General features: G+C 39.2%; 2 protein-coding genes across 2 annotated transcripts; one reads left to right on the top strand and one right to left on the bottom strand.

The window, feature by feature from the left end:
* Positions 1-1,947: 1,947 nt before the first annotated feature.
* On the top strand, positions 1,948-2,454 carry LOC140163687 (uncharacterized). The gene has a single exon (XM_072187003.1). It carries the CDS (start codon positions 1,948-1,950, stop codon positions 2,452-2,454), a length of 507 nt encoding a protein of 168 aa, XP_072043104.1.
* Positions 2,455-8,603: 6,149 nt separating this feature from the next.
* Positions 8,604-10,943, bottom strand: LOC140164010 (neuronal acetylcholine receptor subunit alpha-7-like). The gene is made up of 2 exons (XM_072187295.1): positions 10,425-10,943; positions 8,604-9,682 (listed from the first exon to the last, which is right to left on the bottom strand). The coding sequence occupies exons 1-2, from the start codon at positions 10,882-10,884 to the stop codon at positions 9,186-9,188; spliced, it is 957 nt and encodes a 318-aa protein (XP_072043396.1). The 5' UTR covers positions 10,885-10,943; the 3' UTR covers positions 8,604-9,185.
* Between the last annotated feature and the right edge of the window lie 5,768 nt (positions 10,944-16,711).

The raw sequence follows: 16,711 nt of genomic DNA, 5'->3' as shown, positions 1-16,711 counted from the left end.
AAAAAGGAAATAAGGCACCCATTGAATTTCGTGTGATACGCTACTGGGTAACAAAAAGAATCTTTAAATACATAACCGAATCGCTCGCTAACACTTATTTATTTTTATTTCATTCATTCGTATCAATAACACTATCTGCCTTTATAATAATTCTGCTCACCTGCTTTAAAAGAAGCATGTACCGCCTGAACATTATAATGTTCCCTGTTTAGTGCTGCTCTCTCTGAGATACCCCGGTCTGGCTGTGGATGGACAATTTCTGCGCCAGTGCCCCGGTTTGCCACACGCGAAACATATGTCGCCTGGCTTGAAGGAATTGGCCGTGTTGGCATATTGAGAGAATCGGTAGCTGTTACGAGGGCCTCGAAAAAACTGATTGTAACCAGAATAAGAACTATCCGGATTAGGATAGGTTGCCACAGCCCTGCCTGTGCCTCTTTTGTTAAACTTCTTGGGTTGCTGCTTGGTCGCTTTACGTTTGCGTAAGGCGCGAAGTGACGCTGCCCGCATTTTCTTTTCGTCATCGCTGTCATCAGCGAGGTCATCCGATTCATATTCATCTACGGCACCCCAACCGGCCGCCGACTTGTCGGCGAACCGAATCAGCTTATTACGGTGATTAATCTTGTCTACTACCTCCCCTAACAGCTTGTCACTATCACTAGGAAGCTCGGAGATTTCTCTAGCTTCTACAACTTTTTCCAAGATTTCGCTATTAAAGCTGTATTGAAGCTTGTTACCTCTATAGTTAAAGGTCAGGTCTGCCCCTCGTTTTAGCTTATTCACCTCTTGACTGGTCTTGGCAAACTTACTCACGGTATCTTCTTTGAACTGCAGGATAGTCTTATCAAAGTATTTTTGGAAGTCCCCCAAAGCTTTAACGAATGTTGCCGGTGCAGAACTGGCGCCGCCGGACCCGACTGAAGGATTGGGCGTAGCCCTTTGTCCGTCAGCTCTCGAATTTCCCCGGGTTTGTTCGGCTCCGCTGTACTCACCCCGTACACTACCAGTATTTGCCGCTTCTGCCTGTAAACTCTCCTGCTCTGACATATTATTCCTCTAGAGATGATATATTATTTTGAAAACAGCAAATGATTTAACGGTAAAATATTGAAGCCTAAGAAAAAATTCCGGGAGATTTAAACTTGTCGTGTTGCCGCGTCGAGTGCAAACAGCTCAGTTTTTTTATTTAGCCTTGGACACCCGTGCAATCAACTTGTTGCATAATGTAATGTAAATACACTGACTTCTCCAGTACCGGGCTTCAGTACTTTTAAAAATTGTTCAATAAAACTACTGCATGAAATCTACAATGAGATTAAAGCAAACAAGAGTGGTGTCGCGATGGTGTGTGTGTTCATATAATTACTTTCTAGAGTTTATGGTATGTTGTTCACCCTTTTAGTGCCCTAGCCAAAACCCCAAAAGTAATCCGCACATTGTTTTTTCATTGTCAAGACCTACTGATTCATAAACTGACGGGTGCCACCTCAGCACCATTGGGCATTTCGTGATGACTAAGATAGCTACCAACATGGGTGCCATCACATAATAGGCCCCTAAGCTATTTAAGCAGGTTGATGATGATTTCGGTGTCTGTGAATAGATTTGAAGGGTCAGCAAATTCATATTTTTCCTTATTTAAACAACTGATGTCTTCAATCACATTGAAACCCTGGCTGCCACCACATCATTGGCGACAGAACTGGGGGGGGGGGGAGCAGTGCTCACAACCATTTTGTATCGACTGGGGACCTAGCCCCCCCTTAATGAACCCAATAATGTGCTGTGTGTCACATGTCTGGTGTACATGAAAAACAAATTCTCTGTTCTAGACCATGAAAGCAAGTGTAAAAATGATTCACCAATGGCTTCAGTTGGACCTGCCTTATTTAAAACTTCATTCAATAAGGCAGCCTCCATGTGATCAAACAACCCAAGGAAGCCATGAAGAAATTCAGGAATGGCAAATCACCTCGGACTGATAATATACATGCAGAATTGCTCATGTGGAAGGAGTTACCATCATCTATAGACTGTAATAAGATCTGGAGAAGCAAGGAATGGCCAGAAGATTGGAAAACGGCAGTGTTTCTCACTTTACTCAAGAAAGGTGACACCAGAGAATGTGCCAACAATCGTACAATATCTCTCATCTCCCATACCAGCAAGGTATTGCTTCATATCATTGCTGAACGAATTCGGAACCATCATGAAAGAGAGTTACCATGTACACCAGAACAGGCAGGCTTCAGGAAAGGAAGAGAAACGAGAAATCAGATCGGCAACCTGAGGATTCTAATGGAGAAAAACACGGAGTTCCATCAAGCACTGTTGCTCTGCTTCATAGACTACTCGAAGGCCTTTGATTGTGAAGGAAATGGGATTCTCTGCACATGTGGTGGAATTGATAATTATTTTGTACCAAGGACAGAAAGCCACAGTAAGAACTGAGTGTGGAGACCCAGACTGGTTTACAGTAGAGGCTCTGCATGCTTTTATCGATTGGCTCCAAACAAAGGATTTGAACCGGTGTCCTTCACGGTCATGGCGCAGTGCAGTCCATTCAATCAAATGTTGTCATCAACCTATTTGATCGTAGTGCATTTGTTATGTGTGTGAGACGAACTGTCGCGGTAGATTGCAGTCATGCTTTTGTTGAATTCATTTGAGAAGTCCGCCATTACGGTATAAAACGTCATATGCACAACCTCTATTGGCCAAGGAGTACGTCAGTGATGTATTATATCTTTATAACATCTATGCAGAGTATTATGAGATTTGATGGATACTACGGAATAGTATCAATCAGATGTAGACGACCAGATAACCATGGGTCCGCTGATGACATCACCCTCACTGCACGAACAGGAACTGAACTTCAAGACCTAATAAACAGGGTAAAGGAAACTAGTGAAGAGTATGGACTGTTCCTTAATGTCAAAAAGACAAAGGTCATGATTTGTGGAGGGAAAGCAGATCAGCAATTTAAGGCTGGTGGAGAGGACATAAATATATTTAACACTTTTAACCTTCTTGGATCACTCATTGTTGACAAAGGAAGCAGCGGTCATGAAATCAAAAGACGCCTAGCCATGGCAAGAGCATCAGCCATTGCTCTTACCGACAATTGCTATACCGTAAACGTTCGCCTAATGGCGCACCTGGGCTCCTTTGCCTTGTGGTAGATTCCATGTACAAATAGAGAGCTCCTTCTCTAAAAAGCCCAACAAGAATTAAGGGGATGTGTCCTTATTTGCTGGTGAGATTTTTTATGGGAGGGCACTTTTAGTTTGTGTCTAAAATTCCAGTTATGTCAAGGGAGCCCATAACGCCAAAAGAGGTATCAAAATGCGCATGAGAAAGCTGCGCTTTATATACATTAAATAAGTTTTTGCTATATATTTCAGTTCCCGATATATCTGACCATCTATAATCGTTTCGATACTTTATGGGTTGAGTTTAGTATTAAGGTTTTGGACAATGATTTACACACCACAGAGCAGACAATGACTAGATGTTGCGAAGTCGATACCTATAATCACTGACGAAGACCAAGCCAGGGATAAATTAATTCATCGGCTCACTATGTCATAATGCTCCGAGACGACGTTGACCTACTCCTAGCGAAGTTTGGAGAAGGGCACTATGAAATGAGTTCTAATGTATGTCTGTATGATGTAGGCCTCCTATAGGCCTATTATGTGCAAAAATGTTTTGTTAACCCTTGACTAAAAATGTTACCCCATTTATTAATTTTTCCCAAATACTTTGATGGATTTCAATGAGACCTGGACACTATGACCCTTTAATTTGAGAGGCCTGACACCAATGTAAACATTTGTTTCGGTGACCCAAGTTCATAGTCATTTACGCTCACGCTCGTTTTTACAGATCGCCTGGAATTGCATATTTAGGTTTCAGCGATTGCTCGAAAAAAGGTGGCAAGTTTTTGAAAAGCGTTTCCGCTTGGAATATAGATAGTTATTTAATACTGTTCGCAATTTTAATTTATGCACTCTTTAGCCGACAATTTTCAATGCATTTTTACACGATAGAAATGTCGCTTGCATTTAATACCGATATTTTTAACAGTATCGTTTTTTAAGGGACATTATTTCCCAAGACTTTGATGAAACCATATCAGACTGCAGGTGATGAACATATTTGTATACAGCTTTGTATACATTATATTGTTCGTTAGTCTTGCCGTACATGAATTATAGTATTTTAGCATGGGGATGTGCCTGCTCTTCATATATCCATAATCTGTTTAAAATTCAAAAAGAGCATTGCGTATTATTAGTAACAGTAATTACAGATCTAGAACTAATCCTCTGTTACTTAAATATAATACTTTAAGCATCAAAGATACGTACGCTCTAGAGCTTGGGACATTCATGTATAAACATACAAATTGCTTATTACCCAATGTGTTTGACGACCTTTTTACAAAGCACTCTGAAATTCACGCTATAAACACTAGATATAGAAACAATCTCATCTTACCTCGAGTCAAGAAAGTCTTTTGTGAGAAATCTATTAAATATGCAGGTATAAAGCTTTGGAATGCTATTGATTCTGATATCAAGTGCTCGTCATCAGTGAAGCAATTCCGGAAAAAGTATAAACAACATCTTATGCAAAGCTATTCTTAGTCTTTCAATCATGTGTACCTCACCAATATTTTGTTCACTAATTTCATTAATTTACTTCAATAATTAGTTTTTGATATGTGCATTTTGTTTTTCTTTGTTTTTTCCTTAAATGTTAACATAGGATATGTCATTGATGGACATGGCAGCTGGTTGGTTGGACTCGGCATTTTGTTGTCTACCAACCTGCTGCCATGTCAAATAAATGCCATATACCTGTATCAAGGGGTTACAGAGCTACAGGCCTTTGGGCCTTTACTGTAATTCCTTCACTCATCGTTGTATTATGCATTTCCATAATTATTATATTTGTATTATTATTATCTTTATAATGTATTATTCTTATGTATTTTTCTTGTATCATGTAATGAGTGAAAAGATAATAATAAATCTATCTATCTATCTATCTATCTATTTTAAACTAGAATTAAAAGAGTCAGCGTAGGCCCTCTCAAAATTTAGTTTTTTAATATATCGCGTTGTGATAAAAAGTTGAATTTTGGACTGCTTTTATAACAAGGAAATGCTTTACTTACCCCAAACTTCTCACGTAGTTTTGACTCAATGTCCGTTGCTGGTTGGTATTATTCCAATTAACCGATTTTAACCGAATTAACCGATGGTACATAAAGGAAAAATACCCGAATGATGTACATATTTAGCTGAAATATACGTTATGGTTCATACTATCGAGTGAGTTTGATATTTTTATGAATGGACTGTAGTATTAATGGTAGCACACAGCCTTCTGTACATGTCAGCGCTGAACGCATGATCCTATGTATTGTCAATGGCATTGTCGAGCCTTGTTCACTACGAAACAGTGAAATTTGTTTGCATGTAATATGAAGATAACATATTCAAATCAATATTATTGTGATATTTTGGCCTAAATACATTTGTTTAGCAAGATACGGCTTTCGAAAGGAGTGGATACGTGCACTTTTTTATTTTTACGGGTCCATAGAGGTATATTTTCTTTGCTTATTAAGTTTTTTACATGCTCACTAAGGTCTCTTTGTTTCTTTTACGGGCCCGTGATATCTTTTCTTTGCTTTTTTCGGGCCCACTTCGGTATCTTTTCTTTGCCTTTACGGCTCCATTATATAAGGTATGTTATTTTTGCTCTTTTACGGCCCATACTAAAGTAGCGGGCCCGTAAAAACAAAGAAAAGAGACGTGCATTAACAATACAAGACAGCCTTTGCGGACCCACACTTTCAAATAAATAGGCCTATTTTACTTGAATTATGTTACTTCCTGCCTTTCAAATGCCACAATGATCATCCTAGATATAACGAAGACTTTGAGAAATCAGGGGAGTGCAGCTTAAGTGTTTGATGGCATGTAAACTGAGTCATTTTTAAGAAAAGTTAAACAATGATGGCGCTATTTATCTAAAATCTTGTTTGCATCTTTACAAGGGGTAGACACTGTCTTGTTAAATGGTATTAGAACATCAGCAAACAGACTAACAAATGGCAAGGGAATTTTCAAAAAAACTTTTTATCATGACATGTAAGGTATAACTCATATTATTTGGCTAATTTAGATATAGAATATAATAAATAGCGCCCTCAATTTGCACACAAACGTACAGTTTATAAAATAAAAATTACCACGAAAAAGCAGAAAAAGATGAAATACTTTGATATAGAAACGAAAATCTATGTTAAAAATTGCTACAAAATATATGTGTATGTACAATTTATTAGTGTGACAGCTGTTGGTATATAATTCAGGTCTAGAATTGAACATTATAATAATGTTTTGTTCAAAAAATTAATAAATGATCACATCAAACAGCCGTGGCTTAATCGTGGGAACACAAAGTCGCGCGCATTGTGCCATTCAATGTTCATTTGATCATTAAGCTTAAATTTGGCAATTTTCCGTGCTTTGCGCGGAGTTTGTACCAATAAGCATGATAAGTTCAAACATTGGAGCAAAAATCGCTACGTTTGAAATGCAAATTTTCGTAGTTGGCAATTTTTCTGCATTTCGTGTTGAAGTTGTTCAGAGAAACTTAATCAGGGAGGAAAGTGGCATTTTCAAATTGCAAATTAGCGCGCGCTCCTCGCGCATTTGTCTCTTTCAATGTTCATATTTGATCATTAGCAGCTAAAGACAATACTTTGCTCCGCTTCAACATGTGTTCAAGAATTTTACACCCCCCCACAAAGAAATTTACGCCCCCTTCCCCCAAACACACACATATGAAATCCACTGAAGTCCACTGTCATCGCTGATCAAAGGGGCTCGTGAGTTCATTTTACCCCGGGCTCGTAATACATGTAGGAAAAAATGATAAAAAAAAAAGAAAACAAAGGCAACAATAATATGGAAAAAGATATGTCTTGTATAGTTTGGAATGATTCCAGAGACGCAGCATTTCTGATAACGAAGTGGTATCCTCTACGTTAAGACTTGGCAAGGTCCATACGTCTGGATGTAGTGCCAAGCAAGAAAAACTTGTTGCTCCCGTGCAGTGCAGGTAATGAAGGTACCGATATATACAAAGTGCGAGTAATAATGGACCTGGAATTACATAGAACCAGTTACCGCTCCCCTGAACACCTCATAAGTTGGAGAAGACAAAGTGCTCACTGATAGAGAATTCCACCAGGCGACTGTGCGCGGGAAGAAAGACGCTTTGAAGAGCTGAATACGGGCTGGTAGTGGACTGAATTTGCTTGGATGGTACGCTCTTGTAGAGGATAGAGGCATTGGAGTCATGTAAAGCGCTGGGTTGACTGCCACAATGTTGTAACATATCTTGTACATGAGAATGAGGCTAGATGTTTTTCGTCTTTGCTCGAAGGAGACCCACTCTAATTCTTGAAGCATTGATGAAACACTGTCTTGCCGTCTGTATCTGTAGAGGACAAATCTTGCAGCCTGCCTCTGTATGTTTTTAATTTCATTGATGTCTTTTTGGTGGTATGGATCAGACTGGGCATGTGTATTCAAGATGAGGTCGAACGAGCGATTATAGGCTTGTTCATTCAACTTGCGAGAGCATCCTCTCAGATTTCTGTGGATGAGCCCCAGGATTTTATTTACACGAGCTGTTACACCGCTGATGTGTTTGAACCAGGACAGATTGGAGGTGAATGTCAAACCAAGATATGGATAGTCGTCAACTATTCCCTAAATGATATCGGCCGTCAATAATATTGCGACGTAGGGTGAATCTCATAGAATGACATTTGTCCGTGTTGAATTTCATTTGCCAAATAGATGTCCACTGCTGGAGCTTGTCAAGATCTTCGGAATTGTTGATAGGTTTGTACAAGAGGCAGTCATCTTCAAAGAGCCGGATATTTGAAGTAATGCCTGATGAAAGGTCATGGAACACCAAGCACTGTGCCCCGGGGCACCCCTGAAGTGACGGGACCCATTCCGATGCCTGGCCATCGATGACGACTTGTTGCGAACGTTGCGTTAAGAAGTTGTCTACCCAAGCGAGTAATGAACCTCGAACTCCGTAATGTTATAGTTTCAGGAGGAGGCACTGGTGGGGAACGCGGTCGAACGCCTTGGAAAATCCAACACAATGGCGTCAACTTGGCCTTTATTGTCGAGGGCACTGGCTAGATCGTGGGTGGTTATCAGAAGCTGGGACTCACAGGGGCAGCCTGGGCGGAACCCGTGCTGGACGTCTGTAAGGATGTTGAAGGTGTCATAGTGGTTCATCACCTGACTGAAGATAATGTGCTCAATTAGCTTGCTGCATATGCTCGTGATCGATACTGGGCGGTAGTTAGAAGCTGTACTCATGTCCCTTTTAAAAAAAAAATATGGGAGATATGTTGGCTATTATCCAAGCATTGGGTACACTACCACTGTACCAGTAACGACTGTTGGAATATAGCATTTAATATTGGAGCAGTTTCAACAGCCAATTCTTGCAAGAAACGAGCAGGGATATCATCAGGCCCAGTCGCTTTCTTGGCCTTTAAGGATTTTAGCAGCTTTAACAGCCTTTCGGTGGAGATATTGTTGATAGATGGGTAAGCAGAGCCAGTCATCTAGGCAAGTTTGATGTTTCCTCAGTTGTAAGAACTGACCTGAACTGGTTGTTGAAGGTGTTTAGTTTCCCCTTGCTGTCGAAAATGACCTTGCTTGAGAGAAGAAACGCCAGTAGAATCTTGCTTCTTGGATTTGATAATTCGCCAGAAAGCCTGTAATTCTTCTGGATTATTGAGCATGTTATTTTGGAAGGACCAATAGTTCTGACAGGCGTTCTTTTGTGTCAACGTCCTGTAATCTTTGTATTCTTCCAAATCAGATTGTTTTTGAGTCATTATAGCCTTATTGTAAAGGCGCTGTTTTTTTCTTGTTTTTTTACAAACGTGGAGCTGTCACTGTGTTCTAAAAACGTGGAGCTGTCACTAATTGCTCTACCCTCTGGCTCTACCCCAGCACCCTTCTTGCAAGTTGCAAATAGGCACTAAGAAGGAAATACCATCCGCCGAGCGAGTCTTCATTGCCACTGGGATGATCTTTATCAGAAGTTTAATGATCCTGTTACATAAATTTATATAAAAAGACAATAACTAGAACTGAAACTACTGTGATACAAAGACAAACAGCTAGCATGATGCGGTTAATAGCTGTGGCAATGTCTTTCCACGTTACAATATTATCAATCAAATGTCCATTGTATTTGGTAAGAAACACGCTAGTAGTATTTCCCATTCTAGAACCGGCATCTGTTGATTTGTACAAGTTTGTATAAGTGTTCTCAATTTCTGCGTTATTCTCTGTTTTGATCTCTTCTAAACTTTGGTTCTTTCGAATATGACGTTTGTCATTTAGTTTGGGATCCAAATTTCCGTGTCCTTCATTATCACTGTCATTGGTATTCTGGTCAAGGCTGGGGTTGTACGCCGGTTTCTTCTTGGCTAGTATACAAATCCACTTGGGGACGTCTGATTTGCCATCTTGCTGGTGTAAATACGCCACAATGACACCTGTCATAACTGCAAGACATCCTGTTATTATCATAGGTGTGAAGTAGTAAGCTGTAGATTAATCAAAAAAATATGTAAAAGAGGCTTGTGAGAAGGGATAGAGTTTCATTTGTAGCTTTGATTCCCAATTGCCAAAAAATATCAAATCAGAAGACCAGGTTGCTACGTTGGTACGCAAACTAAAAATTATCAGTAGGGTTCCATGTAAAGTGTCGTAAAGACCGTAATGCATATAAAACAGAGGCCCTGACGCCCTTACACATCTGTTTCCTGAATATTATACTGGTTGTTTTCTTGTTTTGTTTTTGTCGAGATCTTAAAATGTAAGCTCACGGGTACATTCGGACTAGCGTAAAAATGATCAAAATCAATAATCAGGAGAGGTCACAGAAAGGTTATCACATTTAAAACTTGCTACACAAACTCGCGGCGATATTTTTACCATTTTATAGTAAAATATTTTCGGCATTCCCTTGCCTTGTTCGAGACCCTTGTACATGTCATGTGTACATACGGGAGCCAACTTGAATCTCGGGGAATTTACCCCAATTTACCCCGATTACCCCAATGGAAATGATGGAGTGAAGGAAAAGGCGGTAAATGTAGTGAATTTAGAGTAACACTATTAGTCACTCTGTAAAGACTAAGGGAGTGCAATTCACTCTCAAAGAAGTGCAATTTCACTCTATTGGGTTGATTACTGTCGGCATTCCATGAAATAGTGAACATATTACAGGGTTTCATTTTGTTTTCATATATATACTTTGGTATACGACACCTATTTCGCACTTACATATCAACGGTGACTTGTCAGATGTAGGTGGCATAATTCCAGCAATCAATTGTTGAAAAAGTACGAGTGCCAATACATTAGTGATACCCAAAGACACCTTTTCACCGGATTCCGTTGGCAAAATGAAAACCATCACATTAATTACAGACAACAGAAAACAAGGGATGGTCACGGTTAATACGTAGAATGTCGGACGTCGAGTGAGAAATAACGTAAAAACAATTTCTGAATAATTGCCATATTTAACATAGAAAGTATCATTGCGATGAAACTGCACATCAGTTAAGTCCCAAACACCATTTTCCACAAAGTCCTTTCTTGAATCCGAAGCATTTCGCTCTGCTAAGGTAAGATCCATATATTGTGTCTTGTATGTCCAAGATCCAAATTTTGATTGGCATCGTTGAGTATCAAATGGGAAAAATCGAGCGTCAACTCGACACATTATAGTAAATGTCATTGGTACAGCCAAAAAGACAAGTCCATCAGAATATATCCACGGAAGGTCATCTTTTGGAGTTTCAAAATCTGAACTTTAAATCAAGGATAAAATATGAAAGTATTAATATGATGATAATTAATATTACCTGATAATGATAGTGCAGATACATAAACTGAGCTCAAAAAGAAACTTATAATTTTTTACAACTTGTGAATCATAAGGTCATATCTTAAAATAGTGTCAATCAAAATGAACCAAAATTACACGCAGGATTACTTTAATACTCTATTCAAAACACATGTCAGTAACCAAGCAGTTGTCCAACTGACACAACAGCAAAATGCACTGTCATAGGACAGCTTCTTGTAAATTCCTCCACTTTCACAGCCCAACATTTGGCACGCAGCACAAAAAATCTGTGAGAATGCACACAAGATCCTTGCACAGATGATAAAACGGTGCTGCTTTCTGCTTTTCATAAACTTGGGGCTGGGCTGTGAATGTGGTCCAGGAAGCTGTTCCATGTCAGTGCATTTTGCTGTTGTGTCAGTTGGATAACTGCTTGGTTACTGACATGTGTTAAGAGTAGAGTATTGAAGTAAACCTGTGTGTAATTTTGGTTCAATTTGATGGACAGGGTTTTTTAATTTACTAATGTTATATATTTGTCCCTTGTGGGTCCCTTGATGATAAAAATTACTTTGAATTCCTTATAACAACATACAAATTTTCGTCTGGAAACAGGGTTTCAGACTAATTATGAAACAGCTGTAGTCTTCGGCGCCGTATCAAATCTCATAAAAAGGGCACGACTGGCGAGTATGTTTTTATGTTTCCCGCACGGAAGCTTGCGTCTACGTCTATACTATACTTTTATGGAAACTTTGACCTTGCTATGACCTTGATATGTACGCTTGATTGGGTACTGTTATAACATCCACTTTACGACTGAGTTGTTTTGCACCTGGTCAGTAGATAATCCTACAGGGATACAGTAGTTTAACTATGGAGTGAACATCGTGAAAGATCCATTATTGATTAGGCGCGGATATTAAAAGCACAGGTCCTCATAATAGAGGTTGTGCGTGAAATTATTGATTGGCTCCAAACAAAGGATTTGAACCGGTGTCCTTCACCGTAATCATGGCGCAGTGTAGTCCATTCAATCAAATGTTGTTATCAATCTATTTGATCGTAGTGCAGTTGTTATATGTGTGAGAGGAACTGTCGCGATAGATTGCAATCATGCTTTTGTTGAATGCATTTGAGTAGTCCGCCATATTTACGATATGATACGTCATATGCACAGCCTCTATAAAATGTTTGGAATTTTGTAACTAAAATAATAACTGCATTCTGCATTTTGAATTTATTTGTTTATTTACTGACTTATTTATTTATTTGGTAGAGTAATGAGTAATATTCCATGATTCATCGGTTTATTATTGATTGCTGATAACTTGAAAATTTGATTGATTGATAGCCATTTCACATATATTCCTAGTTTATAGGCCCCTATGAAACGTCTATTAATTTTGAATAGCATCGTACATTAGATAAATAGGCCTATCAGTGTTGATTTATTCTATTCAGCAATATCAAGGATTACTATCAAATTTCTCACAGCTAATAATTAGTTGGCTCAGTGGTAATGCACTGAGTTTACAACAGGGAGGTCCTGGGTTCGATTTCTTAGCTCTGCCTATTTTTTTCCAAGGCTGAGAAAAACATGCAATTTTTGAACTGCAAACTTATTTGGCGCGCGATCTGAGCCGGTCCTTTACCGATGGCTGTGTCTCTTACAGGCACACTCCCTCTGGAATTCAAACCAGGTTCCCGCCCATTATACATCCCTTAATGAGTACTCACGACTTTAGCTTTCGCTAACGGGGCTGATGGCTTGATCACAAGTGACTTGGACCAAGTCACTTGTGATCAAGCCCTCAGCCTCGATGGCGAAAGCTAAAGTCGTGGTTACTCATTTAATGGATTTGTCAAGCAAAAATGTTTGAATTATTTATCTACAAATGCATCCATAATGTGATCGGTCATCTCATGGGTAAACGAGGTTATACACTTTAAACGATAGTACCCTCGTTTAGTGTTTAGTTTAATGGGAGGCCATTCAGATCAAAAAGAAATTGCCAGAACTAAATCGTGATCAAGGACTAGAATTGGCAACCTTGTGCAACGCCCTCATTCGACCAAAAGTCGCCAATGGTCAACAAAAGGGCAGGTCCATCACAACATCTTAGGACTTCTTCTGATGAAGATGTGTTGCATAGTCACACATCGAAAATTCAAGGTAAGTTGAATCTGTTATGCTGAAAGTCTTAGAAAATTTCAAACGACACACAATACTTACTTACTTTACTTTAATCCACCACTTTTGCCTTTCATAGCGTCGTGGGGAAATGTAACTTTCTTTCCTGGGCAAGTCGGGTAACCTCACTCATGGTAATCCCGTGACTTTAAGAGTACTTCCTTTACTCCATCTGCCCACCTCTTCCTTGGTCTTCCTCTAGCCCTAGTTCCTGTTGTTTTGCTGTTATATGTTCTTGCTGCAGGTTGGCTAGGGGCCATTCGCATAAGGTGACCGAACCATCTAACTTGTTGTTTTGCAACATATTCTGTGATTGGTGTGGTGCCTACCATCTTTCTGATATCCTCATTCCTGATTTTATCCCTCCTTGACTTATTAGCTGCTCTTCTTAGGCATCTCATTTCACTGGTGATGAGGCTTTGGGTTGTTCTTTTGTTGAGAGTCCATGTTTGGCACTGGTAGCAGAGAGTTGGGAAAAATATGGCATTGATGAGTTTTGCTTTTGTATCCATCTGTATTGCAGGATGTGTGAGTAGCGGGCCTAGTTGGTAGATAATATTGTTGGCCTTTTGACATCGTGTCTCTATTTCTCTGGTGATACTTCCATCCTCAGAAAAGGTACTTCCCAAGTGCTTAAACTCCTTTGTGTGTTTTAGCTTGCTGTTGTTAATGGTGATGTCAATATCCTTGGGTAATCTACTAACCACCATGGTCTCTGTTTTGGCTATGCTGACTTTCATGCCATATTTCTCACATGCTGCATTTAGTTTGTTGGTATGATCTTGAAGTCCTGCTGAGTCCTTGTGGATGAGGCTCTGGTCATCTGCAAAGAGAAGCTCATTTATTTCTCCACTAGTTGGATTTGATTCCTTGGCGATCTTGTCCATATAAATCAAGAAGAGCAGTGGCGACAGCACACAGCCTTGACGTACCCCTGATGTTACTGGGAACCACTTTGACTGCACACTTCTGGTTCTCACCATGCATTTGCTGTCTTTGCTCTGACATTATCTAGCAGTTGACCTCTTATACCCTAGCCCTCCATTACAGCCCACAACTGTTCTCTATCCACCCGATCAAAAGCCTTTTCTTGGTCTACGAACACCATGTGCAGCTCCTGGTTGAACTCTATACACTTTTCACATAACTGTCGTATGCCAAAAATGGCATCTGTATATCCCCTGTTTTTCCTGAAGCCAAACTGTGTTTCACTTAGTTGCAGCTCCACTAGGGGTCGAATTCTTCTCTCTATGATTTTTGCAAACATCTTGCCGGCGTGACTCAGCAAGGAGATGCCCCTGTATTTTTCACAATTATCTCTCTTGGTTCCTTTCTTTTTCCAGATAGGAATCACTATCGCCTTTTGCCAGACATCAGGTGCTGCTCTCTCCTCCCATGCTGCATTGAAGACTCTGGTCAGCCACTTGATTCCAACATCTCCACATGCTTGGATGGCTTCTGTTGTTATGTCGTCAGTACTGCCTTCTATTATGTTTCCCCCAAAATCGCCGATGGTGGCTCTGTTGCCACATGGTACCGTTTATAGCCCTTTTAAAGCTTCTTGGAGACGTTTTGATGGAGGTGTGCTTTGTGTTGCGATGATTATTAGAATGGCTTACCTTTCATAAAGATGTACTTCAGGATGCCAGATCTTTGATATTGGTATTTTAACACTTTCTACTGTTGGGAATTCAGTTTCATTCCATACAAGATACTCATCGTTCCACGCCTTGAAAGGACAATAGTATACCGTATAATTAATTAATTATTATTATTATTGTATGGTCGCTGCAAGCAGAGCATATGTGATTTTAACGCTCCGTAGCTAACCCAGCCAGTCCCATACCTCACTTCGATTTTTAACTAATAAAAATAATAGTTTCCATATTCTATGGTTTCAAGTATTTTTGTTTTCAGTTATTTTTTTGGAAACCGCTCTACTTACAGACGGCGCTGCTGAATATATAAAATGCAGCATGTGCGCATTTTATTAAAATGCTGAGTGTACACATTTTTGTTATATTATAAGAATCATGTTTGCGTAATATACGCATTTTAACACCAAAATTACACATTTTAGGCTGTGAAAATATGTTGTAATAATAATAATAATAATAATAATAATAATAATAATAATAATAATAATAATAATTCCCTAATAATAATAATAACTCCTTAAGGTCAAATGTAAATTTCTTAAAATGTTTGCCCAAATACCTTTCCCTCTGGCAATCTTATATTCTATATTAATTTTGATATGTATGTACTTTGTAATCGTTTTTATTAGTGCCATTTTCCTTACAACTTAATTTCCTATGCTATATGTTTAATAAGCCTTACCATATGCAGCTGACCGGCCACTTTTAGCATCTGATCTCGTTCATTCTATAAGCAAAAACAAATCCGTCAAAAAGACATTCATTGTGTAATTGGGAACAACTTGGCAAATGAACTTCAATGTTTCAAAATGCTTGAAGAAAGTCAACCACCAGTACAAAATTGAACGTTTCATCTGCCAAGGAACCGATCACCATCATTACTTAAGAGTAAAAGAGTCCACTGAAATAATCTTTGCTGGTCCAAACACATTACCAAGTTGCCATGGCCAACTGTAAAAACTGCGAAGAAACTTCAGATGCTGTGATGAAAGATGGAAGCCACCCGGGGAAGCCATTGCCTTAAACGGGTGAGACATCTAAAGTACGCGTGGAGTGTGTCTTTACAAACCGGGGACATCGGCAAAACCGGGGACGTCTCCGGTTGGAAAGACTATACCCCTGCATCCCCTATGACTAAGAAGCTTTAAAATGCAATAAAAACCGGGAACATTACACAGGGGTAGGGTCATGACCCCGAATTTCATCAAAAAATGTTTTTGAAATCGACCATTTTGACCCCGGTTTGTCGATTGAAAACACACAATGTATGTGAGTGTCCCCACTTGATACACAATTCGGGAGTGGTGTGTGTGGGGGTGGGGGTTGTTAGGGGTGGGTGTTAATTGTGTGCTGGGACAATTTTCATAATTTATGATCAGGGGAAAGGAATATTCCAATGTATGATGCGTAAGCCTCTTCCTCTGTTTATATCGTTTGTCATGTTTGTTATTTAGTTTATTGGTAATGTTTACACATGTCCCAACTTACACCTAAATGGAATCTGCAAAGCTTGTTGTGTTTGTACGAAACGGTAATTTTGAATTAATTTAGTAATTACAACATTAAGATACCCATAGATTTCCAAGCTGATGGCTCTATCATGTCATTACTATCTACTGAAGATAGCTGATGGCTAGTCAACCCTTTCATGCACGAATTGACTTTTATATTGTGTTATTTTACCCATAGATTTCCAAGTTAATCGGCCAAGATAAAGTTTTATTTTAAATTTTATTCCATTATTTTGATTTAAATTGAAAAGAAACCCTTCTTGACAGTTATTATTGATAATGTTGTTTCTCCATATCTGGTAAAGCAAATCAATCATGTGGATACATACAGTATAGCTTTTGAGATTGTACAT

Source organism: Amphiura filiformis, chromosome 11, assembly GCF_039555335.1.
Source record: "Amphiura filiformis chromosome 11, Afil_fr2py, whole genome shotgun sequence".
NCBI lineage: Eukaryota > Metazoa > Echinodermata > Ophiuroidea > Amphilepidida > Amphiuridae > Amphiura > Amphiura filiformis.
The sequence above is the reverse complement of the archived record's forward strand: the minus strand, read 5'-3'. Positions and strand labels throughout refer to the sequence as shown.

Coding starts and splice junctions, on each gene's coding strand:
- LOC140164010 (XM_072187295.1), bottom strand. CDS start 10,884: ATGACATTTACTATAATGTGTCGAGTTGACGCTCGATTTTTCCCATTT. Junction 9,683..10,424: donor TGACAAGTCACCGTTGATAT/GTAAGTGCGAAA, acceptor ATTAATCTACAG/CTTACTACTTCACACCTATG.
- LOC140163687 (XM_072187003.1), top strand. CDS start 1,948: ATGAAGAAATTCAGGAATGGCAAATCACCTCGGACTGATAATATACAT.